At 42.9% G+C, this 26,044-nt stretch overlaps 1 protein-coding gene across 1 annotated transcript; it reads right to left on the bottom strand.

The window, feature by feature from the left end:
- Positions 1–468: 468 nt before the first annotated feature.
- Positions 469–2,004, bottom strand: LOC147419042 (aspartyl protease 25-like). The gene has a single exon (XM_086505774.1). The coding sequence runs from the start codon at positions 2,002–2,004 to the stop codon at positions 469–471; it is 1,536 nt and encodes a 511-aa protein (XP_086361900.1).
- Positions 2,005–26,044: the final 24,040 nt, after the last annotated feature.

Genomic DNA, 26,044 nt, shown 5'->3' on the forward strand with positions numbered 1-26,044 from the left:
TTTAGTATGTTTAACTCAAATATGACTCTAAGATTCTTTGCTGAAGAAGTTTCATGAAGTTTTTATGTCATATGCAAAAGCTATGCAAGTAAAGGGTAGAATCTAAATATGACTTCAACCGATTTTGTGCTAACTGATAGTGAGAGAAGCTCACCGACAGGGAGCACGGCTTTGACGGTTGTATGCCATGGCAAGTATTAGCATCACTACGTGAGCAAGCATGGCATGCTGCATCAACACGCAAGACTCATATTAGAGAGAGAGAGAGAGAGAGAGAGAGAGAGAGAGAGAGAGATGTGGTAAAAGTTATACTCAATTCTTCCAAAGCTTCTTGTGAATGGACCTCTATAATTAGTACTCGATCAAAGGCATGGGGAGAGAGAGAGAGAGAGAGAGCGAGAGAGAGAGAGAGAGATGTAAAAGTTATGTGAATTCTTTCAAAGCTTCTTGTGAATGTGGCATGGAGTGTTAACAAGCATTTGGAGGTGTCATACCAATCTTCTCATTCTCTAAGTCGAAGGTGAACCGTATGCGTTGCTGATGGACGTTGCCAATGACAAACGTTGGTCCATTGGGCTCGTCGTCTTTTGCAAAGGCAAGGCAAATACGGCGGTCGGCAAACGCTCCAGGTCGTTGCAGGTGAACCAGCACATGTTCGGGCGGCACCACGAGATTAGCACCGTCTTCAAAGTGGTAAACGATCTGAGGCACGCCCACGTAGAGCTGATCTTCTGGTGTGTCATCGTGGTGCCTGTTGTAGCACGTATCCAAGTAGCCATCTACAGGAAGGGCGGGGACAAGCTGTGGCCCATTAGCTGAGATGGCGGCGCGGACTGTGGATCGTATTGAAGTGAAAGTAGAGCCAGGCAGGTAGGAGATGGTGGAGCCGCTATCGAGGTACGTGCCGCCATATCCGGCATGAGGGTCGATTAAGTTGAGGTGGGAAGGGATATAGAGGCGATCGTTGCCGATGCTGATGCCCGTAAGCTGGAGAAAGAACAAGTGTTTCCGCCGGACAGGATTGACGAGCATCGGAGTGAACACAGTGCTGCGTGGGATAAGGGAGGTCGGACCACCGAGAGTGATGGTAGACGTTGCGTCGGAGTAGCGGGGGGGCAGGCAATAGGAGAACGTGCCCACGCCTGAGCGCCGATGGAACTGACTGGGCATGGACAAGTAGTGGCGGCTTAAGCTGAGGACTCCGTTGGTGGGATTAAAAAACCCTTGGTTCACCTTGCTGCAGCCGAAGAAGCTAGCGACGGAGCCGCCCACACCGAGGCGAAAAATGTCGACGACGAGGTTTCCACCTATGGAGCCACCCACCCGGAAGGCGTTGGGTGGCCGGACGTAAACTGGAAGGGGGCCGCCCGATGCCTTGCGGTAGTCTCTGTAAAAGTATTCGCAAAAGGCATCATCTCCGCCGAGAACTCTGGCAGGGCCGAGCTTATCGCAATGCTCCTCAAAAGAAAAGTCTGTTCTGCCTGGTTCGACGTAGCGGAGGCTTGTGGAGAGGGCGGGGAAGAACACGCCCCGGTTATTGAGCTGTGGGTAGCATCGAATACAGGGCATGCATTGCACCCAGGTCATCTCGACAGCGGTATCCAAGGTGAGGATAACGTCGAGGGCACCGTTGCCGCTGCCCAGAGTCATTTCCGTAAAGTAGTCCAGCACCCCTTGTGCCGTAAATGGTGGCGTTATTTCTGCCTGCGCTTGTGGTTGCAGAACCCGTCCATGACTATGAATGTTCACCGAAGCAGCCTGAACATGATTCGACGACGACGATGATCTGTCGTGGTGCTGCTTCATTCCTCTCAAAAGACTCGCGTTGCCGTGCCGTACGGATATGGATATCATGGTACTGTTGTCGAATACGGTGCTGCTACCTGCATTATAAGGTAACAGATCAAGCAGCGCTGAAGAGCTAAGAGCCACGGCCACAGCTATTTGGAGCAGTACTCGTGTCAGGCCGGCGATGATCAGCGCAAGTATCAAACTCCTACCCATTTTTTGGAGTAACGCTAATTTTCTTGCCTTGAGGCCTATATAAGCCTTTGAATGAGACGTGTGTCCTTAATGTGGGGGAAATCCTCACAACACTCTTAGGTAAAGGGGCCAATACAGTGCAAGCTAAGAAAGGGAGGTATTTTGGGGAGATAGATGTCAAACTTGTGGACACTAGTTCAGGTATTGACCAAGATCGCTAGGTGCTCTTCTACATGTGGAAGTAAGATGGGGTTAAATGGTGAGGGTAGCTGTTGTCAATTGTGGTTTTAAACAGTGATGTGTTAAAAAAATGGTGGTCAATTGGGTGAGAATAGGCCCGTGCATTTTGTCATGTGTGAGTGCTAGTGGTGTTCCCTTGGATTCTCTTTAGGGAGCCAATGGGATGTTAGCACCTGGACATCGATTACCCATGTGGGCTTTTTCCATGAGCCTATTAATCACGCTTCCACCCGACGCACTCTGTGCACCCAACTAAGCGTCCACCTGACCTCACTCCCCTGTGCGCTCAGCTCGTTGCTTTCCTTCACTCTGCACACCCAGCTCAGCTTCCACCCGATCATTCTCCTCTGCGCGCTCATGAGTTCACACGATATTGAAGCCCGTGTAGCTGGTTTATAGTGATTCTGCATCATACACACTACGGTTTTGACCAAGAGCAAATGAGCAAGAGTGGGGTAATATAGAGCATTGTAAGAGCAGCCAGTCCCCGCGGGGCATTTTGAGAATGTTGCGGAGGCATTTTGAGAGATGGCATCAAAGCAAGGCCCTTCAATATTGGAAGTGGTGGAGATATTTGATGAGTCGGGATGATGCACAACTTTTGCATCTGCTTCAGGCAAACATCCTCTATCTTAGTTCATGTTTTTTGATTGTTGTAGTAATTTTAAAAAACGATTTTTGTCCCATTTCTCATGCACAGGTTTGTGCTCCTGTTCAAACTTGCCATAATACAAGTTCATTGTCTATTCCGCACTGAAGGACCTATGTAGTAAGGTGAGAGTTTCTCATTCAGCCTTGGTAACATTGGGGATGAACTCATCTTAACAAAATGCCATATTTTACTGCTCATTTGGGTTAACAACTTGTGACAGAAATTTATTTTATTGTCTTTGATGTTACTCATTGGTTTTTGAGGCGAATTTACTTGGGACTTGAGGATAATGTCAGTCTCAAGGTGTTGAAGGACATCTCAACATGGCATTAGAAACACACTTTCTCTTAGCACCTTGGGCCATCAGGAGGAGCATGATTAAGTAGACAGCTGCTACGTGCTCAAGAACATCATCGTGAATTCATACTGCACGGTTTTAATCATAAAAACTTTGGTAGAACGTGCTTGGCTTGAAAGCTAGTGACTTGTCGGTTGAATGCATGTCATTTCTTATGTATGATCATATGCATCTTATTTGCTACATGCTCAGATACATCATTGTGAATTCATGTTGCACGGTTTTAGTCATAACATATTTATAGAATGTACTCGCTTAAAAGCTAGTGACTTGTCGGCTCTATGCATGTCATTTCTCATGTAGGATGTATGCATGTCATTTGCTACATACACGCTCAAGAACATCATCGTGAATTCATATTGCATGGTTTTGTTGAGCTTATAGGTGAAGCTACTCTAAATATAGCCTTGGGTGCTCTCTATATATATACCATCTTGTGTGCGTATTCTATACACTTTGGGGTTGCACTCTTTGCGTAACATCTCTCTGTTCTTCTCTTTCTTTGTCTTCTCAACATGATATCAGAAGGTGGTTGCTTTTTCTTTACAAAACTAGAGCGTTTTTTGTCTCGTGCGGCTTTGCGCAATGCGCGCGGTAAAAATCTGCAATTCAGCAAAACATGAAATCATCATAACTTTCTGCTTGAAACTTGGATTTTAGTGTTTGAAGAGTCGTTCTTATTTTGAGGCATTTCGGAGCTGTTGATCATCATAGATTTGTCAAATTCTACACCAAAAATAACTTAGAAGGAATTGATAACTATTTTCAACACGTTTTTAATTGAAATCATCAAAAGGTACGAGCTTTTATATTTTCAAATCTATTTTGTTAACATTCTTACTATGAATCTAATTTGATTTACCTTTCATGCATCAGATTCAATTTAAATTGCATAATAAAACATAGATTAAGAGTCAATTATGTTGTATTTAATTAGATTTCTATATTGATACCTGTTGAGTTTTTTGTTGCATGATTCTTAGATTTGCTTTTTATGGATTATATGCAATTCGATTTGTGTAAAAGAAATTAGAGTAAAAGTTGAACATATTGAAATAACAATATCTTCAATTTTTCTTGTTGCATAATTCTTGAATTTGCCTTTTATGGATCCTATGCAATTTGGTTTATGTAAAAGAAATAGGTTCAAAGTTAAGCGTGTTAAATTTACCACGTCTTTAATTCAATTAATATATTCACTACAAGAGGTTCTTCATATTAGCGACGCTAGCATTGTTACGCTGAAATGTGAAAATCCACAGCGTCGTTATGCGCGTCGCTATATTATTTTTTACATAATGACACGCATAGCGATGTCGACAGGGTAAAATAATAAATCGAGAGCACCAAAAACTCACATTATGAAAATCTCTAAGTGTTTACCGCGTTGTTTTATCACGTTTTGTATCAAAGAGAAGGTCCAAACTCAGCTCGAGAAGGAAGAGAGAGGAGGGTGGGGGTTCTTTTTCTTATTTAAACTATTATCGCTAGTTTTTTCGCATTTATTCTCTCAGCTATTATCTCTTGTATTATTGCGTTTATTTTTGCAAAATAATTTACCGCTTAAACTTTCAAATTTTGGCTTAAACATCCCCCCCCCCCCCCCCGGGTAAATTTTGGAGTTTCCCTCCTCTCAATAAAAATTAAAGAATATTGTATGAAATTTTTAAATTTAAAAAGAAAAGAGAGAAAGAGAGAGAGAGAGAGAGAGAGAGAGAGAGAGAGAGAGAGAGAGAGAGAGAGAGAGGGGAGAGGAGGTGATAATAAGATTACACTTGATTATAGCTAAAATAATCAACGTCACTTGATTAACATAATTGAGCATGTTCATAAATTAGAGAGAGGAAGAGGAGGGAGAGATAGATGATTAGATTACACGACCAAAAAACGTCATAGCTGCAAAATGTCTATGAATCATCTTCCAAAAGATCCCTACATGAGGCATCATCGAATTCTAAGCCCATGACTCCTAAATCAATAAAGAGAGAAACGGAATTGTCGTTTGTGGATGCGTTGGCTTCATCATCTTTGAATTCGTCATCCTCCATCTCATCATCTTCATCATCATGAAAATCATCCTCGCTAAGACTTGCCGTCGTCGGACTTGATTCATTGACCTCCCTCTCCTCCGTCTCCACCTCATCCGAAGTCGAAGGTGGAAGAGGGTCGAAGATGGTCTCCACTTCATTAGTGGAAAAAATGCTTCTCCCCCGAGGTGTTACGAGAACTACAAACCAAAGTTTTGGTTGGTGGATTTCTGGGATATAGATGACCTATAAAAGAGAAGCTCAAAGTGAGTAAAATTGGTATAATTAATGCTATAAGAAAATAAGAATAAAAAATATACATGCCACTCACCTGTTCAAAATTGCGCGATAAAACTAAATTATCATACCTCCCTGTGTGATGCACACTAGAGTCCACTATGTAGAGGCCATTCTCATGACATCTAAACACATTTACAAACCACTTGCACTTGAAGATGAAGGTATGAAAGGTTCTAAAATAAACCTTTAGTATCCTTTCAATAGTTCCGTCGTACTTGGCTTCATCACCGTTTGTGTCAAAGTTGCCTATGATGACACAATCCATGGTGGGTCTATGCTCGTCAATGTGGCGCGTACTTTGTAAGGAATCCTATTTTTTAGGGATTAAGGCTAATGTTGTGTGGGATTAAGGAGGCAAGGGCATTGAAGAAGGTAGTTTTGAGTAGGCTTTTCTAGCTTTTTTTTAGACAAATGTAGGATGTGGACCTAAGGGGTTACTTTCTCTCTCTAGCTTTTTTCAAAGTGAAGGAAGCATAGGGGTGTGACCACATCAGCAAAACGTGGGTCACTAAGAGTCAAAATTTGACTTTTTTTATAAAAAAATCAATTTTACTTATTTTTTACTTAAAACTCCCTCTCAACATATATACATATCCAAAAATCATTTTTTGACCCATCTTTTAATCCACAAGCTTAGAAAGTCCATTTTTTCAAAAATCTTTTTCCTCAAAAAGTTAAAAACACTTTATTCTCTCCTCCTCCTCCCTCCTCTCTCCCTCTCCTCTCACTCCCTGCCCTTACCTTCCTCCTCCTCCCCAATCTCTCCCTCCCCCCCCCCCCCCCCTCCTTCCTCTCCTCCCATCTTCCTCAACCTCCCTACCCCTCCCCCTTTATCTTTTCATCATTTGCTTCCTCACGTAATAGCTTCCATGGTGCTCACGGACATCACAAATGGTTTGCTTCCACCACCAAGTACTCCGCACACCAAAAGCATACATATTTTCTTACCCACGACGTTTGCACCAAAGACCGCTAGTGAGGGTGATCAAAGGTCATCATAAGAACGTCGCACCGCTTGTGAGACCAATGTTGACATTTGGGTGGATGGCCATTTGTACTCTTACAATCCTATAAGCCGCTTCCATCCAACATTTAATAGCTTTTCGACATTTCTTCAATTTCTTGGGAGGGGAGAAGCAGGCTTGTTAGGCTATTGCAAGCGGTTGTGTATGGGTGCAGGTGCTTCTTTGCATATGTGGATGCACGAATGTCAAGCTCTTCACCTCAAGACGACGGCATTACAAGAGAGTGTTGCCTCTTCGGAGAGAGTGGTTAAAACTCTTGAACAACAAATGCAAGAAAAGGAGTCCCACATCGAGAATCTTGCCAACACCATCACATACTTGAAAGAAACACCCCTTGGTGCAAGGGAACGCAAACACACGTATTCATCCATTGAAACTCTTGCACATTCGGGAGGAGCACGCAAACGATGAGTTACAGCCACAAGGTGATTTGGTCTTTATTTGCATGATGCATTCTTACTTCACACTATTTTCTAACATTTAATATTATTTGGTGCTAGAAACTTCATCCAAGAGGCATGCGGTGGAACAAGACAAGATGATCGAGTCAACCTTCTCACTAGTTGTCTCAATACCCAGGATGTGATTTCTATCTTACAATCACTTGGAGGTAAGCACATTAAGGATGCAGTCACCAAGGACCTTATCATGCGTAAATTGAGAAATGATGTTAGTGATGATGACGTGCAACAAGTTTGTGATGTGGCTGAAATCAGCACCAAAGCCTATCAGGCTATTTTCCAACATCTTAAAGGATGTCCTCAAAGAGCATGGCATTGTGGAAAACCTATCTCCCGTTCCTCACAAGGTCAACCTCACAAAGAAGGCCACAAACGAAGATGTGTTCTCCCGCATTGGGACATACCTACACATTGAGGACACAATGCCAGCTTCCCTTTATGCTTCGTGCATAGCAAAGACAAGGGGAAAAGGTAAGAAACAATCCATAAGACCTTCGGAGAACGGCTTTCCTTACACAATGTGGAACAATATTCTTGTGGATCTTTGAAGGCTTCCACAAGCCATGCTTAGATTTTACGAGTTACCTGAAGAAGGTGACACACTTTACTTTTTTCTTTGGTATTGTTCTTATCATAGACTCTGAAGTTTAAGGTCTTAGCACTATTTATTTTGTAGTGCTTGGCACAAAGATCGCTTTTGTGCTGAAACTCGATGAGTGTCAAATAGTGAAAGGCCGAAGGTTAGAGAGGCTAAGTGTCACTCTAATGAACGAGGCCCTTCTGCAAACCAAGCAAAGGGATTCAGTCGAGCCATCTCCCACCCCATCTTTTAGCGTGCAATCAGAGAAAGACATTTGGTCGTTGGGTGCTATTGAGGTGCCCAAAGAGACCAATGGAGTACTTTCATGGATTTTTGAGAGAACTCCATGGATCACACAAGTAATACACTCCCAAATTGCAGGTCAGAAGTTGGACATTGAGGGTTTTGATAGTTATGATCTGGAGTGGCACTTAGGTGGGGATTCGAAGACCATACATTGTTTGCTTGGCTACAAACAAGGGGCTTCTTCTCTCATGCCTTGTCCATTTTGCACTCAAGGGTACAAACCTAATGGACAAAAATCACATAAGAGCACTGCAAAGGTCGGTTCCATGCTTCCATGGCAAGGGCATGGAGAACAAGGGTTAGATTGTCGTGATGTCAAAGATGAAGGTAGAGAATGGGAAGCGTATATTCTGAGATGTCCCATGCTCAATGTCCCAGACTGTGATCAAAAGGACCACGCTTGCAATCCAATCTTTCCATTTCCTCTATTGAATGTACATTTTCGTACATTACACGCATTCATGCGTATTTTTTATAGGATATTGAAGCTCCACATTGACTATGCTTTCACAATGAAACCATTGGGAAAGTCCCAGGAAGCGATCAAAAGAGTGGAGGTACTCTTGAATTCCATTGGCTGTCTCACAGTGGAAATGTGTCTATCGTTGCTGCAAAGAACACAGCGAAGGCCCATGAAATTGCTCAACAAGTGTCAATGAGTAGACAAAAAGCTAGACACTTTTTGAAGAAAGTTTCCCAAGGAAAGCCAAGTCGATATGATGCTCAAAACAGCTCCAACCAGCAGGCAGGTAACCTTTGGGAGCTTTGGAAGGAGTTATGCAAAGCTACTACTGATAATGATTCAAATGGCGAGCTTGCAAACAAGCACAAACAAGTTTGGCATATTTTGATAAAATGGTCAAGCTTATGGGCCTTAACAGCACAATAGAAGAACAACGCCAATCATTTCAAGAAGCCTTGGAGGATTTTACCAAAGTCTTCACCCTTTCTTGGGGTGAAAATAACATCACACATTACATGGTAAGCCATGTTACATGGTGTATTTATTACAAGGTATTGTTTTTATTAAATAATGTGGATCATTTACTCATGTGAACATCATATCTTGTTTGCGCATGGTGCATTTTTTATACACAAGTATGGATCGCTTGAAATTTTTAGCATTCAAGGCATGGAGAAGTCCCATTATCGAGCAAGAGGAGTGTACTTCAAAAATACTCGACATGGTGGTGGAATGGTGCAATCCAATTATTTGAAGGAAATGGTCAACTGGTTTTTTCGCATAGCATTTGCTCGTAAGCTCACAATGGAGCGTGCCTGACAATCCAAGATTGCTATTGAAGTATGGAAATAGATTCGTCAAGAGCATAGCAACAAGTGGCAAATGTCGCAAGGTCCCGCCAAGCATGGTGCATAGCGACGATGCAGAGTGCCACAAGGATCAAAGTGAATACTGCACGAGCCACTACACGTGAATGCAGGGTCCAAATCTTAGCGACATGTTTATTTAAAAAATAATAGTTTTATTTTCAAAATTAGTGTGAACAGGGCCCTTTTTAAATGGGCCCTTATAAATATTGCATGCTCTCATAAACCACTCATTTCTTAAGAACAAGTGAGCTCTTACCATATGAAATGGCGTACACCAAACAAACTGCAAAAGAGCATCCGTCTGCCAACAAAAACACCCTCCAAGGATGTGAGAAGCTGGCATGGCTTAAAGGCACAAGAAAATGGCCACGAACACCTGGCCGTCCTAGGAACTCTTCTGGCAGTGGGCATGGTAGTAGGGCACCAGAGTCATCGAGGACTGTTGAATCTCCACATCCTCAAGATATAACACCTAGAAAAAGAATGAAGCAACGTGCCCAGTGCTGGAGAGAAGAAGAGGACCAACAAACAACAGAGTCCGATAGGGAGGAGCCGTCGCACCACCAATCACAAGCAGGGCCATCCAGGACTCGAGTGGTCCATATAGTCACTGAATCAGAGAGTGAGCCACCATGGCTGCGAACTAAAATACCGCGCACACACTGGGTGCCCGTTGGGGCAAAGACACTGCTTCGAGGATAGGGAGATCTCCCCACACCACAAGATCGGTAGGCAAGGGAAGAGGATGAATCAGAAGAGGCTGCAAATCCAGTCCCTAAGCATGTAAACAGATGCAAGTCTAAGTTTTTCAAGAAGCCTAAACACCGCTAGCTAGCAAATGTGCAAGTGTCTCCAAGACAACCGCAACAGCGCCAAAAAATAGCAAGGGAATTCACAAAAATCTGCCACTACTAGAAGACTACAGAGCTTTTGATTTGGCGCACCACCTTTGCTCGCACAGTGAAGGAGGTGCTTCAAAGCTATGGAAATCAGTATAGAATGCAAGCAATAGCGCTAGAGGCTATTCAAGAAGCTGCAGAGGCCCACATCATTTCGGTGTTGGAAGATACCAACCTATGCACCATTCATGCAAAGCGAGTGACAATACAGCCAAAAGATATGTAGCTTGCACGTCAATTGCGACAAGACTTCGAGCATTAGCCGAAGTTACCCCTCTTTTTGTATTGCACACCCTTATCTTTGTAATGTTTTGACTTTCCAATGACAATATGATCAACAGTTGTGTCTACTGTGTCTATTATCTTTGTAATGAGATTACTTTGCAATTTCAAGTTCTATTTACCCATAAGATATCAAAAAAGTTAACATATTGTGAAACCAGGTGTCTATGTAACAATAAAATAGGTTTTTCAAATGTCCAATGTAATTGGGCCTTTTGGTGCAGTTAATGAATTGCTTTCAGTTAATTTATGTATTTTAAGTATCCTAGGGGGTAGAGATGCCTACCAGGTGCAAAAAAAAGGGTGGCCACAAGGGCGCACAAATGGACCATCCACCAGTTTTGGATGGCCCATTTGCGCCCCCTTGTGGCCACCCTTGTTTTGGCACTTGGTAGGCTTCTCTACCCCCCAGGATACTTAAAAAACACAAATTTACTAAAATCAATTGGTTTTGCATCATTACTTTAGATGGAGCCTTGTGGCCACCCTTTTTTTGGCCATTTCAAGCTTTGAATTCTCCATAGGATATCAAAAAAGTTAACATATTGTGAAACCAAGTGTCTATGCAACATTAATTTGGATTTTTCAAATGTCCAATGTAATTGGGCTTTTTGGTGCAGGGGTGTACTAGGTAGAGCTAAAGCAGGTGATAGTGTGCTGGAAAACTTAAATTCATAATTGATTTCACCTTTTCTAGTGTCCTTGAGTGTTAACATATACTGAAATTGCCATAAAAAGGGTGGCCACAAGGCTCCATCTAAATTAATGATGCAAAACCAATTTCTTTCAATAAGTTTGTGTTTTTTAAGTATCCTAGGGGGTAGATAAGCCTACCAAGAGCAAAAAAAAGGGTGGCCACAAGGGCGCGCAAATGGGCCATCCAAAACTGGTGGATGGGCCATTTGCGCGACCTTGTGGCCACCCTTTTTTTTGCTCCTGGTAGGCATCTCTACCCCCTAGGATACTTAAAATACATAAATTAACTAAAAAGAATTGGTTTTGCATCATTACTTTAGAGAAACCACTTCTCACTCAAATGTGTTTTATACTTTTCCCAGTATCATGTGCATCCAACTTCCGTTGTGTTGTTACTTCAAGCAAAAAAGACAGCTTATTGAAACATATCACCAATTACAACAATTTTCAAGATTGACAAATCACATTTAGAAGAATTTGCAAGATAGAGAGACAATTCCAAATATTTTTTATTACTTCCAAAACGGTGATTTTACATCATGTATCTGAGGAGTTCAAAATTTTCTTGACCATTTCCTGGCGCCTATCTTGCGCGTAAGGCAACTCCCAAGTCAAGAGGGACTGTGCTATGGCCTTCGGGTTAGTTGAACCAATGAAAGCATGTATCCTTATCTGGGCAAGCACTTTACCACGGAAGCTAGTGCCAAACGATGTGCATACAAGGGATCTATGCACTAGGAACACAAGATGCGTAGTTTGAGCAATGGTGCTCAAACACAAAAACTTGCTCAAAGCTTTCAACGACCAAGTTATAAAATGGGCTTGGGGAGTAAATTCATTATGGATAATGGCCACATCGCCAGGGGGGAGTTGTCCTAGGTAATGCGCAAGGGAAGCTTGAGGTCCAAAGCCCGTCCGCTTGCCACCCGTCCTTGCAGCAAAATCATCAAGCTCCACGACATCCTGTCATAAACCGATGAGGGTTGAGAAAAAAGACAATGAAGCATAAAATAGTAACATGAAAATTAGGATACAGTTTACCTCCTGCTCCTTGTTGTCCTCCTCCCTTTTGCCCTTTGCATCCAAGTCAATGCTCCCATGCACCGTAGCTACGAGCTTTGGATCATCAGATGGGAGGTTGCATAATGGCATAGGCATCCTAGCGGCCTCAACCTTGGCTTGCGTGGCTTGGAATTCGTCCTCAGCCACGTGCAACTGCTCTGCTGCCAAGACCTCCGCACATACAACTGGCAAGAGCTTGCTTTCTAGGGCATCTGGCGTATTGTCTAAGGGACATTTGGTGTTGTTGCATAGCACGCTCAAGCATTCATCCATGTGTAGGCCAAATGATTTCTCCAAATCATACATAAACACATACTCCTCCCCATCCACTACCACTGAGGAGAAGCAGCTGATTTCTACCTCTGGGATAGCCACATCTGTCAATGGTAGTGGCACTGGAGTGTCACTAGGGCCAGCCACAACTATGGATTTCTCAACCACTTCCTCGAGCCCCCTGGGGTACCCGAGCCAGAGTGTCTTTCCTTTCACTGCAAGGTTCATGGGGATAACCTCCTGCTCCTTGATGTCCTTGATAAAGGACCCAACCTGAAGGTGTGGTAAGCGGAGCTCCTCCAAATTAGGTTCCTCGCTCACCAAGAAGATAAATGTTGCGAGCCGAGAAAGGTACTCCACCCCCAGCTTGGGCTTCTTGAGCGCTGACACCCCTGGGGCTTGCTCGACCAAGAAATGGCCTGTGTCGGTGGCAATTTCTTGGAATCGTTGCAACCGCTTGGAGAATGGGCGATCACCTTTGTGTATATATCGCAAAAGATTGCAAGGCACCCAGATCCCTGCATGTGGGGAGATAGATACATAATATTTTATGATGTGCTCCTCCATGAACGCAAAAATCTCGGCAAATGCATCCATGTGAAGGACGATTGTGGCATCAAGGTCAAGAGACAAGTAAAAAAGGTGTGGAGGTCCAACTTCCCTTCGTATTTGGTGTCCTTGAGGAAGAGGATGAAGCGTGACAAAGGGGTGGATGTGGGTGCAAATGCAGAGGCTGTGGAAGTATCCATGTCTAGCCCGGGGTGTAGATAGAGAGTGGAGGAGCTCAAGAGTTGCAAAAGTGAAAATAGTGAATGAGTTAGACGGCCCCCCTTTTATAATGGTCCCTTTTATAAATACATTAAAAAGAAAGGCACTTTCACCAAAAAATGATTTATCATCTCAATGTGAAAAATTATATTCAAAGACATGATTTGCTGAAGCAAATCATGTTGATTACATTGGGGATCGTTTTCAAAATTGCAAGAGTTACAAAGTTTTAAGATCGATAGCATAGTTCCATCCATCCCCTAGTCCTCCTCGACCTTCAATTTGTCTTCCATTCTCTTCCCAATCTGCGGACATTCATTACAATAAGCATCCAATGATCGACAAACCATGATGTATTGAAAATGTGGTGGAAGGATTCTCACCTTGTGACCTTGTAAACGAAATTGTGCTTGTTGAAGGGCCTCAAAACCCATAATAACCAAATATTCTCGCACATTACTGAGTGTCCAATGCTTGTTCACTTAGACTGCCTCCAACGCATCGTTGGGCATCTTCATTGCAATGTCAAAGCTTGCAATAGCGCCGTCTACACTCTGTAAGGGAGTTCACACTCCAAGCTTGCACATCCAACAATCATAGTGAAATTGTATGTACAAGGAGGTGAGAGATTTCAAATAGCACATTCCAATACCTAAATCTCCAACTTGACAACGGTACCAATCCCCGTTGTGCATGCCCTCCACAAAACCCCAGTCCTCTTCTAAAAGCCTTCCTAATTCCTTGTAATGCACATCTTTACATACAAGCATTGTGGTAGTCTCCACAAATCCAAACTCTTTAAAAATGTGCACAAAAAAATGAATAGGCAAACACCAACTCAAGCCCACAGACCTAGAAGCTTTAAGTATTTCAAAGAGTTTTGGACATCTATTATCATCTTTTGCTTGAAAGATGCTACCGACCACAAATCTGGCACCGGCCACTCCATACTTAATAAGGAAGTTACTTTGATGGGTTCAAGCATTCCAAATGCTTGTGTAGAAGTACGCACAATATAGGAGTGAGAATAGAAGAAAATCCTTGTTTGAACCAATTTGGTTGGGCAAAGATGTGGGAACATTGTTGCTCCAATATCCGCATGTATAGCATTGAATGTGCCGGAGAGACTATGTAGTGGCTTCTCCTCCACCAACGTGGATGGAAATATGACTATAAATGCATGAAAACTCTTAAATATGAATCCATAATAACATTACACTGTGATTTCACACTTAGCTTTGTATTCTCAAAACATGTACTTATAATGTGTTGGAAATCGAGGTGGTTGTTACAATTGCATGGTTGACATTGAGAAAACATGTTTCACAATGGCTACGGTACCCTTGTCTTTGCGGTTCTTGAAGCCAAAGAGCTTTCCTTTCCAATGAAGATCCAAGTTTGCACGATTTCGCACACGATGAGGGCCAATAGCAGATGGTTGCATGTATACCCAAGCACCTATAGTGAAATCTTGTGGCACCCACTCATCATCTATACCTCTAGTGTTGTGGCATGCAAGTGTTGTGACCTCATCCTTTGGCCGCCTTTGCAAAGTAGAGTTGGCCATGGTTGAGCAAAGAAAATTAGGAGGAGGAGCAGGACCTTGCTTGTTGCTACAATGTAGGTGGGATAAAGTGATAGGAGAAGGTGGTTAACCCTTGTGGCAATGGGAGGAGAAGGTGGATAACCCTTGCTTGGTGCGGCAATGGAAGGAGAAGGTGGATAACCCTTGCTTGGTGTGGCAATGGAAGGTGGTAGGGGAGGAGAGAGGAGCTTCCTTGCTGCAGCAATGGAGATGGTGTAGAGAGAGAGAGAGTGTTGGAGTAGAGGATGAGTGTGATGGTTGCAACCAAGGAGGGGTTGGAAAAGGGGTTCTAAAGAGAGAAAATAACTTTTTGCCTAAGGACTACTTTTGTGGGAGCTCTGCATAATAAAAAAAGATTTTTCAAAAGTTTTTTAAAAAAATTATAAATTTTAGGGTTTTTGGGTACACGTTTTGACTTTTTGAGGTCAAAAATGCTTTTTTGACCATAAAATAGATTTAGGGGGGTTTTAAGAAGATGAAATTTGAGTTTTGAAAAATTTCAAATTTTTGGGATTTTTTCAAAACCGGATAAAAAAGGAGGGAAGTTGGAGGTTCCATATGGCCCACCCCCACCCACCTTCTCACTAGGTAAGAGCCTATTTAAGAAGTGTAAGACTACTTTGTCCCCCTACACTTTTGAGGGTATAGAGTGTGTCCACCACCCTCTTCTCATTGGCTGGCCTCTAATTAACCTTAATCCCAAAGGGCCCCTAGAGGGTTTATATTTTTCCTAATGAAATAGAAAAATGTATTTAATCAAATACAAATTAAGATAACACACATAAAAAATTGCAATATGGTTTAGGTATATCATTACTCTATCTTTGGTACGCAACCTCGTACATACTCCCATTCTTTGTTTCTGATGTCTTCTCCGTGCACTTTTAATTTGATCATTCTCTCATGAATCCACTCTGCACTAATGATATATGGGAAACATGCAAGGTGTCTACGCAGTGGGCGTGCCCTCCTTCCTCCATGTGCTTGTTTCCATGCTTCTCTCTCTTGCAAATGCCTTGCCATTTCCATTGTCCACAAGTCCACCCACTTGGTCACAATCTTTGCATTGAGAATACAAAAGTTATTGACCACTCGGGATAGATTCATATCCATGTTCAGTTTTCCCTTTCCACTTGGCAAGTGTAAAGTCATCCTTGCATCTTCCTCGTCTCACCACATGCGAGTCATTGAAGGATCAACTTGTGCCAAATACTTTGATATGTAAACAAATTCCTCTTGCATGATCCACCCTTTGGCCATACATGCCTATGGTTGAGATCGTAGCCACACAAAATCTTTGAGAGTATTTAAAAACCTCTCTAAAAATAACATCCATCGTCCGTGCACTACTCCACATATAGCGATCTCCTCCATCTCGTGAACAAAGAGGTGAATTTGACTAAGAAGGACCGATCGAGGAAATGCATCCTCAATGGCACACATAGTTTCTGTTGCAAGTGTTTGAGCAACAGGGATATCATCTATTTCAATTTCCTTGGACCTCACAAATCTGCAAGAAAACACACAAAGATACACTAAGTGCTAGTTGAAATTATTGTGTGCATAAGAAAGATGTAGCTGAGTGGAGTCTTGTGGTGAACCTTACTAGCTCTCCAAGTTTGAACATAGCGTCCCTGACTTTCTTGTCCAGACATATACACATACTCACTGCAAGAATGAACCACAATGTAGATTAAGGGAAGGGAAAGTGAGATAAAGTCATACACACAAACTATAGGTTGAATAGGGAGAGGGACATTACCTGAAGCATCTAGTGCCAATCATGGGACTTCAACCCATGCAATTGAATGCTTCCACTCTTCTTCGCTTTTGTGAAAGATCCCTTTAGCAACCTCATGTATCATGTTGGTGTGCGAGTAGAAGCAATGGTACCCTTCACTTTGTCTAGTTCTTATTTGGCTAGCATCCATGGTGCTTTAGGAAGCACAATCTTTTCATTGGGGGCACGAGGTAGAGTAGTAGAGGCAGGGAGACGTTTTAAAAGCCTCAAATCCTCCCTCACACCCAAAGAGTCCTTCTTGCCAATAATGTGGTCCCATAGTGTTTGGGATACGTTCTTGAATATGTGCTCCTCGATGAGGGGCTCGAGGTAGACATCAATATTTGACACTTTGTACTTCCCTGGCACAAGCAAGGACAGATGGGTTGGTCCCTCCCTTAAAAATAATCTTTGTTCAAGAGAATATTTTTACAAGCACAAGAACCGAGTTTCCCCTCCATTCTAAATCATCATTCAATGGTTAATTCCTTCCATGCGGGAAATTTCGGAGAGACGAGCCCTCAATTCTGTTTCCTTCTACACCAAGAGAGTGAAGCCCTACAGACCGTTCTTGATTTTATTTATGGAATCTCTAGAGCATAGGATAAAGCGTCTTTTCTCCTTCTCCATGAAGGAGTATCTACAAAACACAAACACAAAACGACTCATAGAGCATATTCATAATCGCTACCTATCGCTCCTTGCTCGGAAAAGCGAACCTCCATGACATGTCTTCACACGACCACTTGTGTCCTCCCGGCGGCAGAGTCACTCATTGCTGGCACTTGCAAAATCTAAGAGCCGAGAGAAGGCATGTGGTGCTTTTTTGGCTCCCTAGCTACAACAAGAATAGCCGACCAGCCTACAGCAAGAATAGCAAAGCCCATAGGGGGAGAGGGAGAGGCCTTGGGGCAGATTTAGAGAGAGGAGAGAGAGAGAGCGTCGGCTTTTGTTGCAGCTCTAAGAAGCGATATTGGTGTTTTTTTATTAGTCCTTGCTTTATTTTAAGTGGGATAACTGGGCAACCAGTTAAATTAAAAAAAACTTTGAAGCTAGACAAAACTCAAAAAAATTGAGTGAGCTGAAAATTGATGCCACACAGACACCTCCCAGGCGTCCCCGGATTCAGTTCTTAGGCAGGCATGCAGTGCAAACATAGACTCCTCATGGGAAAGCATATGCTCTTCCTAAAAAACACTTAAAAATATTCTTCTTTTCAGAAAAAGATTCTCAAAATCCTTCTTTATTCTTGTGCTTGTGTCTTTATGTGTACTTTTTTCTCTCCATTTCATGTTTCTTGCCGGATCAATGGAATATTATGTTTAATATGCTCCCGTCACCCATCACATGACGCATCAGCAACATATGTTCCTCGGTCTCACCTACCAAACTAACATACAACCCCTTCGTGATGCTTAATGTCCCCCATCATATGACACATCAGAGTTGTCCGTTCCTAATGGCTTTTAATAATTCCAGTAGATCTACACTTTCTAACCTTACGATTAAAGTGCACAAAATTAAATATGTTGAAGTAAATAAATAGAAGTTACTTAGAAATATAATAAAAATAGTCTATTTAGTTGCGTCCCTCTATAAACAGTTCTCCTCGCTTCTACCGAGGCTCTAATATATCCAGACACTTTGAAAACTCTAGAGCAGGTAAAGCATGTTCTTGAAAGGGTAAACTCAAGCATGCTTGAGGAAAATAGCACAGGCAAACTAATCAAAATCCATGGGTTCTGTGACCGTTGTGGATGGGCTCACCTACTCAAACACTATGCTAAGAATCTTGACAACATGATCAAACCAACAATAGCGGAAAAGAAAAAACCTTTGGATATGAGTCTTGTTATAAACACAACGGATGAGGCTAAATTGCTTGAGATGCCACCAATTCTGAAAGTGGAAGAGACATGGTCACAGTCACTATGAGAGACAATCATAAACAAAAAAGATTGAAGAGCCATGTTGTTTTCAGAACCAATCCCTAAGGTCAACACTGATCGTGAGATCTATCCATGAGATATTAAGTCATTGTATGGGGATGCAACTACGGAAGTATCTGTGAAGATTAAGCCTTCAATCATAATGACTTTACCATACTTTATAGGGGAACACAAGACAAAATCTCAAGTGAGAATTGTGCCATTACAATGGAATATAATTCTACAAATAACAGACACAAAGCGCTTACATGATTTGATGTCTTCTCCTACAAGATGCACCATTACTCTTGCAAAACTTCTAAAAATATGACCACATTTGTGGAGACAAATGATCAAGAAACTGAAAAAACTAGGATTGAAGATCCATCCAAAAGATAAACTTATAGACAAAATTAGGGAAATGAATCATGTTGAGAAACCCAAAGCAGAGCCTGCGTGAGTGAATAATGTGGGTGATTATTGCAAGGGAGAATAATGAAACACCACCTTACCTCTAGAACACAAGGTTCTAAAGACGATAGAAATATTTGAAAGTAGAGTCGGAGTAGCCATTGCCATAAAGGGAATCTGGGAGAAGTGCAGAATACCATCTCTCAAGAAGATGCGCATGAAATTACAACTAGCATACGTGTATGTGGAGAGACCCTTAGGAATGTTGAAACGATTTAGTGTATCCTCATGTGGGATAGAATATGAACATACTTTTGTTGTAGTTGATTTGGAAAACAACTTTGAAGCTATTTTGGAATGGCCATTCATGCATCAACTCAAAATAGTTCAAAATTGGGGCTACAACCATCTCTATTTGTGGCATAGGGTATCACAACCAAGGTCATAATGAAGGATCATAGTTACAAGGATTTTAAAAAAATCCCAATGGAGACAAGAGATATCAAATGAAATGGACAAATAAACAACAAAGTACGTTCAAGAAACCAATGCCAAAGTTGATAACCAAAATGCAGTATCTCATGCTCGTGGGAGAGGATGACTGTGTTTGAGTCAAAAATTGAATATAAAAGTGAATATTCAAAGTTGAAATGAACATTGAAGGACATTTGGATGACAAAAATGAAGAGTGAGGGGGATTCTAACAATGCAAAGTTTGATACACCCTCTCATTACAAAAAGTACACAATTCAAGACCGACGTGTTGTGGTTGAACAACCAATGTGAGAAATTAAAGGACCCAGAACATCATTCGATTGGCCAAAAAATGCAAAGAGAATTGATCTTGCTAAGACATGGGAAGAACCAATACCGTCTTACATAGCCACGTATCTCACTAAAGAGCAAGAGTAGCTTTTGATAGCTATGGAATGCAATCAAATGCCGGTCCCATGGGATGTACAAATTGAAACTAAAACTAGACATAAATGCAAGGTCTAAGGCCAACACATGCACACATTATGATAGCTTCGACTCCATCACTCACCTAATTGACTCGGGAGTTGACAGCGAGTTTGAGGTGTTACTAGGTGCCTTACTTGGCCTATGGACGATTATTCAAGCTTGTTTTGAGTTATTAGGGTGAGTGCTAAATGAGACAATCATATGAATGACCCCATTATATGATGAAAGTCCATCCAAACTACTCATTGCATCCTATCTGTTTATCAAACTGCAAGTGCAATGAGAGAAATATATTTTATTCGGTTTGACTTGGTTGCAAATATGGGTTGTGGATGCAATGCTCAAGATGTATCCAAGAGGTTTTGTAATGATGAGAGCAACACCTAAATTGAGAGCTATTTCCCTTCGACAACTTGCAATTCCACACTACTAGAGTTTTTGCCTTGAACAATAAAGCAATTCCTTCCTCTTGAATTGCCTATAGAATAGCATTACACATAAATCACTTGACTATCGCTACATACTACCATTGGAATGGACATGGGGATGCTTAGATGCAGCTCTCGCCTATTGTTATGATCACGTACCTAACCATGTTACATGATTTATATTTGATATCAAACTCTGGTTAGCCATATCCAATCAACGAAAGAAGTTGTTCACACTTTCCCACAAACATTACCCCGTGAAAGGAAGCATTAATGAACCCAATCCCAAGACAATAATGTTACCATACATATGTGTTCGTGATGTGTGTGAGCACACTTAGGACCACGGGGAAATGTTTTTCCCTCACTAGGAGGTTTTTCCCACCGTGCATTATATATACGTCCATCACTCTAGGGATATCTTATCTTTCCAATTTGGACTAAGCAATAGTACTCTTTGTTGGGTGCCTTGAGCTTCTTCGTCTTCTTCAAGATGCGTGTCTTTCCATGCAACCCTATTTCCAAAAATTGATATTAGAGAAATTTCCATTGTTAGCATGCAAACAAGAAGGAAGACAAGAACCTCTATAGCCTTGCACACACCACATCCTTGGAAGGAAACACCATAAAGCTGCGAAAATACCTATGGAGAACACCTGTAAAGTCGAGCGGAAACAGCCCTATCCCAAACCATGATCCAAATTTTTGAAAACCAATACCATAAATATGAATCTCGTGTTGTGTAGACCTCTATAGAGTATCCATATGCTTGATTCCCACAACAGACGAGAGAGTTACAAGCTTTCTAAGTTGGGGTATCTCTCAAGAGCTCCAAAAAAGCTAGTCTCTGTTAGGAAAAAGATGTGCACGGAATTACAGCTATTAAAAGGGGAATTTTTTTGGCTCTTATCCTAAGGGATTTTCTCTCTCCTCGTAGCCAACATGATTTCCCTTGTAGTCCTCTTTTTATTGGCTCATTTTGGGCTTAATTTGGGTGGAAAATGGCATGTTGGCCACTTTTTGACCAAGGAAAAGGGGGGGGGGGGGGGGGGGGGGGAAATGTCCAGGGGACCAAAAGCATGCCTAGGTGCCTGTCCAACTCGTGGAAACCCAAAATGGGTGCCCCCTCTCTCCCCTCACACCCTTGAGCCCCATTAGCAAGGCAAGAGAGCACCATTTCCCATTTGATACAACCTTAGGGGGGACCCACTCACCCCCTTATACCCTCCAATTTCCACTTTCTCCCCCCCCATGTGGGATTACTCCATTGCCACTTGGCACCATCCTTCCACCTCCCCACTTAAGCATACGAATTTCTTGTTTTGCTCCCCACACCAAGCAATCTTGGCGGAGGCATGGCAAGTGACTCCGAGCACCGAATGCGATGTTGTAAAGCCCAACTCGGAGCTTATCACTTCTGCCATTTCCAAAAATCTTCGACCACACCTTTTCTAATTAAATCTATCAAATTGTCCCACTTGACTTTCCTCGCATGCATCCATACCCACTTTCTAAGTAAGGAACCGCCCATTCCAAATACATATAATTCATGATGTATGAGTTCGATTCACCGGCTATCAAGCACGACTGAAATACTTATTGAAGACCACCTTTTAAAAGTTCGACCAACCCAAAACTCTTGCAAATGAATAAGCAAAACCAAGCCTTTATAAATAATTTTACAAGAGCACTCTGAAAACTCAAAGCATTATGTACATTTATGTACTCAAGGCTAGTGAGCAATCTTTTTAGCATGGATTAGTGACTTTATCTTCATCCAAAAAATGCATGACATAGCTTGTCAACCCCCCCTAGCTTGCTTGATCATTCATGACAAGCAGAGGTTTCTAGGGTGAATAATTATTGCATTTCATCCCCAAAAACCTCATCCACATTTTCAGATGTCTCCACATTTTCTCCTTCTATTGATAGCATTTCATCAGTCACAATTGTCATCAAACATACCAGATACTTCTTTAATTTATAACCATTGACACGATATTTATGATGTGTACCATTTAAGTCTGGGAACTGATATGTGCCATTTTCAAATTTGTTTACAACATTAAAAGGACCTTCCCATTTGATTTGAAATTTCTTCTAAAAGGTATTTTCCAATTTACTATGGTATCTCAACACCAAATCACCCTTCTCAAAATTTTTATCCTCCACACACTCATTGGCTTTTAGCTGAGCCTTCCTTGACACTTCCTCATAGTAGCTCAAAGCTAAAACTCTATCCAATTGCAAGCATTGTAAATCCAATAACCTTTTTTGCCATGCATTTGTTTTCTCCTCATCTTCCAATGACAACAACTTGAGAGAAAAAATTTCCACTTCAATTGGCAATAAAGCTTCCTTGCCATAAACTAAGTGGTAAAGGGAAAATCCTGTGCTCGTTTTGATAGCACTTCTATAGGCCCATAGCGTGCAAGGAACTCTGAATCCCAAGTCTTCCCATGTGTCTGAGTCATCTTTGTCAAGATCTTTACCAACTCTCCATTGAACCTTTCATTAAGATCATTGCATTGTGGATAATAAGGAGACCTGTACCTATGCTATATATTGAGCTTTTTGCATAAGAAATCAAACAGCTCTTCTCGAAATCCTGGTCCTCTATCAAAAAGTAGCTCTAGTGGCACACCAAATTTGCAACATATGTACTCATAAACAAATTTTCCCATCTCTTTATTGGTAATCTGTTTGACAGCCTTGGCTTCTGACCATCATGACAAATAATCCACTAATGTCAAGATGTAAGCATTTCTATTGCTAGTCATAGGTAAGGGTCCAATGGCATCAAGACCCCATTTCTCAAACACATCAAAAGATAAAATTATCTTCCGTATTTCAGGCTTCAAAATTCTCTTTCCCATCCTCTAACAAGGCAAACATGACTTGCACCAATGATTAACATTCCTTTGAACTTCTTGCAAGACCTTATGCAACATGATCTTCATAGCAAAATGGCCTCTACAGGATCCCTCACGATTTTCTTCCAAGATTTAGTAAATTTCCTCGTTCCAAGGCACACGACGCAAAACCAAATCACCTTCTTTCATGTAAAGCACATCATCAAGAATTTTGTATTTCCTGGATTTCCTTATGAACGCATACTTTTTAGAAGACGGTAAACCTTCAGGTAGAACACTTGTCAATAGAAAATTCACTTCCTTTGATAATATTTACCTCCCATATGAGCTACCTTTTAAAAAATAACATCCATAGTCCAAGTTTTTGGGAGTTTCATGAGCTTGCTGCTGCCCTCACCCTCTCCCCCCTGCGCATGTACTGCCCCCCCTTCTCTGTAGCCTTTGCTCTCCCCCCCAAGCTAGTCTCGTGTTTCCTTGTCCTGCCTTGCACTGCTCGCAGTCATCACTAGCGTGCTACCTATCGAGTGAGCAAGCATCCCCAGTGTGCCCGCCCGAGCCCACCGCACCTCAGCCCGCCAAGCACGCCTTAGCGCCCTTTCACTACACCTCATACCACCAGCCACGCCTCGCAACCCCACTCCCTTTGCTTCGTCATTTCTCCCTCCACCCCTATTTTTTGCTCGGTTGAAGTCATCATCTTACTCGACATACTCAATCGTAGAAGGCCACCACTCGCCATTGATTTTTTGCCCTTTCTTCACGGGAGCATACACTGATGGAGGCTCATGCTCCACCTTAGAGGGACTCTCAGGAAGCCCCCTCGCCCCACCCTGCAAAGCCCACCATCAGACTTGCTCTTTCATTGACAGAGCAAGCGAGCCTCATAGCAGAGGTGGAGCACCTCCACGGGCGACCTCTGTCATCTACAAGATTCTCGGCACCGGACCCAGCAGAGGAGAGCTGCGTGACCTTCTCTAGACCCGCCTTCTCACAGAGGTGGGCAAGATCTTGTACATTCAGATCCTCGGATGAGGCTACTATCAGATCGAGTTTGAGACCTTCGAGATGGCATCCAAGGTCATCACCATGAGCCCCTTGATCATCCGAGAAAATTGAGTCCACTTTTGACGATGGAGACATGGTTTTGACCCTGCTTCAGATGTTTTGGTAGAGGAGGCAGACATTCCCATCTCCGTCTGCTTTCTTGGTTTGCGGAGGGAGTACCTACCACTTTTATAGGCTTAGCGATTGGGACTGTCCTGGAGACACCTCGCACAATAGCCTCAGTAGCTGCCAAGGCGGCAGGCATTCCCTCAGTTTGCGTTCTGGTTAGGGACACTCACACTCTTCCGAAGGTCATCCTCCTTCCTCGGGTGAGTGGGGGTTATTTTAGACAGAGCGTGGAGTATTCGGGCCTCCCAAATCAGTGCTTCACTTGTCGACAGATGTGACATCTTGCGAAGGCCTGTCCATGGAGGAGGCCCCGACCTACACCACAGACTCAGTCCCAACCCGCAAGGGCTAGCCAGTAGCCACCACAGGTAGAGACACAGAGCACCCAGGTAGAGCCACCCTCAGAGCCTGGGGCTCCAGCAGAGGAGGGATGGTAGCAGGTTCATGGTCGATGATGGCAGGGGCCATAGCGATAGCCTGGCACTTCGAGTGGTCCTCAACAGGCGCCTGCCCAGTAGTAGTGGGTTTCCACGGGGAACTGATTTGGTCCTCTTGAGCAGGATGAGGTCCCTGCTCCAGCCCCCACCTCAGCTTCACCCTTGACAACCCCCTCCCCCCCCCCGAGTGCCCCCCCGCCTCCTGCTCCGACCACCTCTCCCTCTTGCCCCTCTACCTTTGCCGGTCCCCCCTGACCCTCTTCTCCCCCACCTCCCCCTCTTTCCCATCTCCCCCTACTCGTGCACCCCCCCCCCCCCCCTTCTGCTCCAGTTCCATTGTCGACCCAGGAAGCAGGGCCATCTCCGGCTTCTAGGAGATCTCTTGGTAGCTCCTTTGCCATGAGTTGCTTGGCGAGAGAGGGACAGCCTTTCTTGAAACCCCCTCTATAGGAACAAACGTCTCCCTTTGTAGCAATCCCTCATGGTCTGACGTGCATTGACATTCGGCACCGATGGGACTTCTTTGCTTCTCGGTGACTCCTCATCAAACCTTGAGGCTGCCTGCTTCAGGGTTCATGTTCTGTTCCTTGCAGCTCTGACAATACAAGGTGCCAGTAAGAATTCAGATTCAGATTCACTTGCGACCCAAAAAGCTTTGCCAGAAGTATAAGGTGAAGAAAATTGAGAGAATGCTGGCAGCATTAAATATTTTTCCATTAACCGAGATAGATCTCAACGTAGTGTTATTGGACAAAGATTAGGTTAAAAAGAAAACAAAGCAATTCCCAGACCAGTTTACTCAGAACTTGGGAGAACGGCCAGTTCAGCTAACTGGAAGGCCAGAAGAACCAGTTGATTCCAATGCACCAGTGGGTTTTGAACAAACACACTCCGAGGAAGTTATTGAAAATCAGTATGGCAGTTCAGAGCTCAGGGGAACGTCTTGGGATTACACTGAGGAGTCAACCAAGAGAAAGGATGGAGGGCCTAACTAATTACTTTCGAATGATCAAGAAATAGAGGAATAAAATTGAAGTTCTGATTAGAATCCTAGATTAATCAAAGCCAGGTGGTTACTTGGGGCCCACATGTGTACAGGTAGGACAGCATGTACATAGTGCATCGGTTTTCACTATCACCAGTACCAATGTGTTTTTTCTATAATAATGAGGTCCTGGAGTTGGTAGCGCGTAAAGCTTCTCAAGGAAGCTATCCGTGGGCC

Source organism: Adiantum capillus-veneris, chromosome 29 (genome assembly GCF_014529385.1).
Source record: "Adiantum capillus-veneris isolate H3 chromosome 29, ASM1452938v2, whole genome shotgun sequence".
In the NCBI taxonomy this organism is placed as follows: Eukaryota; Viridiplantae; Streptophyta; class Polypodiopsida; order Polypodiales; family Pteridaceae; genus Adiantum; species Adiantum capillus-veneris.

Excerpts from the sequence above, each read along its gene's own strand:
- LOC147419042 (XM_086505774.1), bottom strand. The coding sequence starts at position 2,004 with ATGGGTAGGAGTTTGATACTTGCGCTGATCATCGCCGGCCTGACACGA.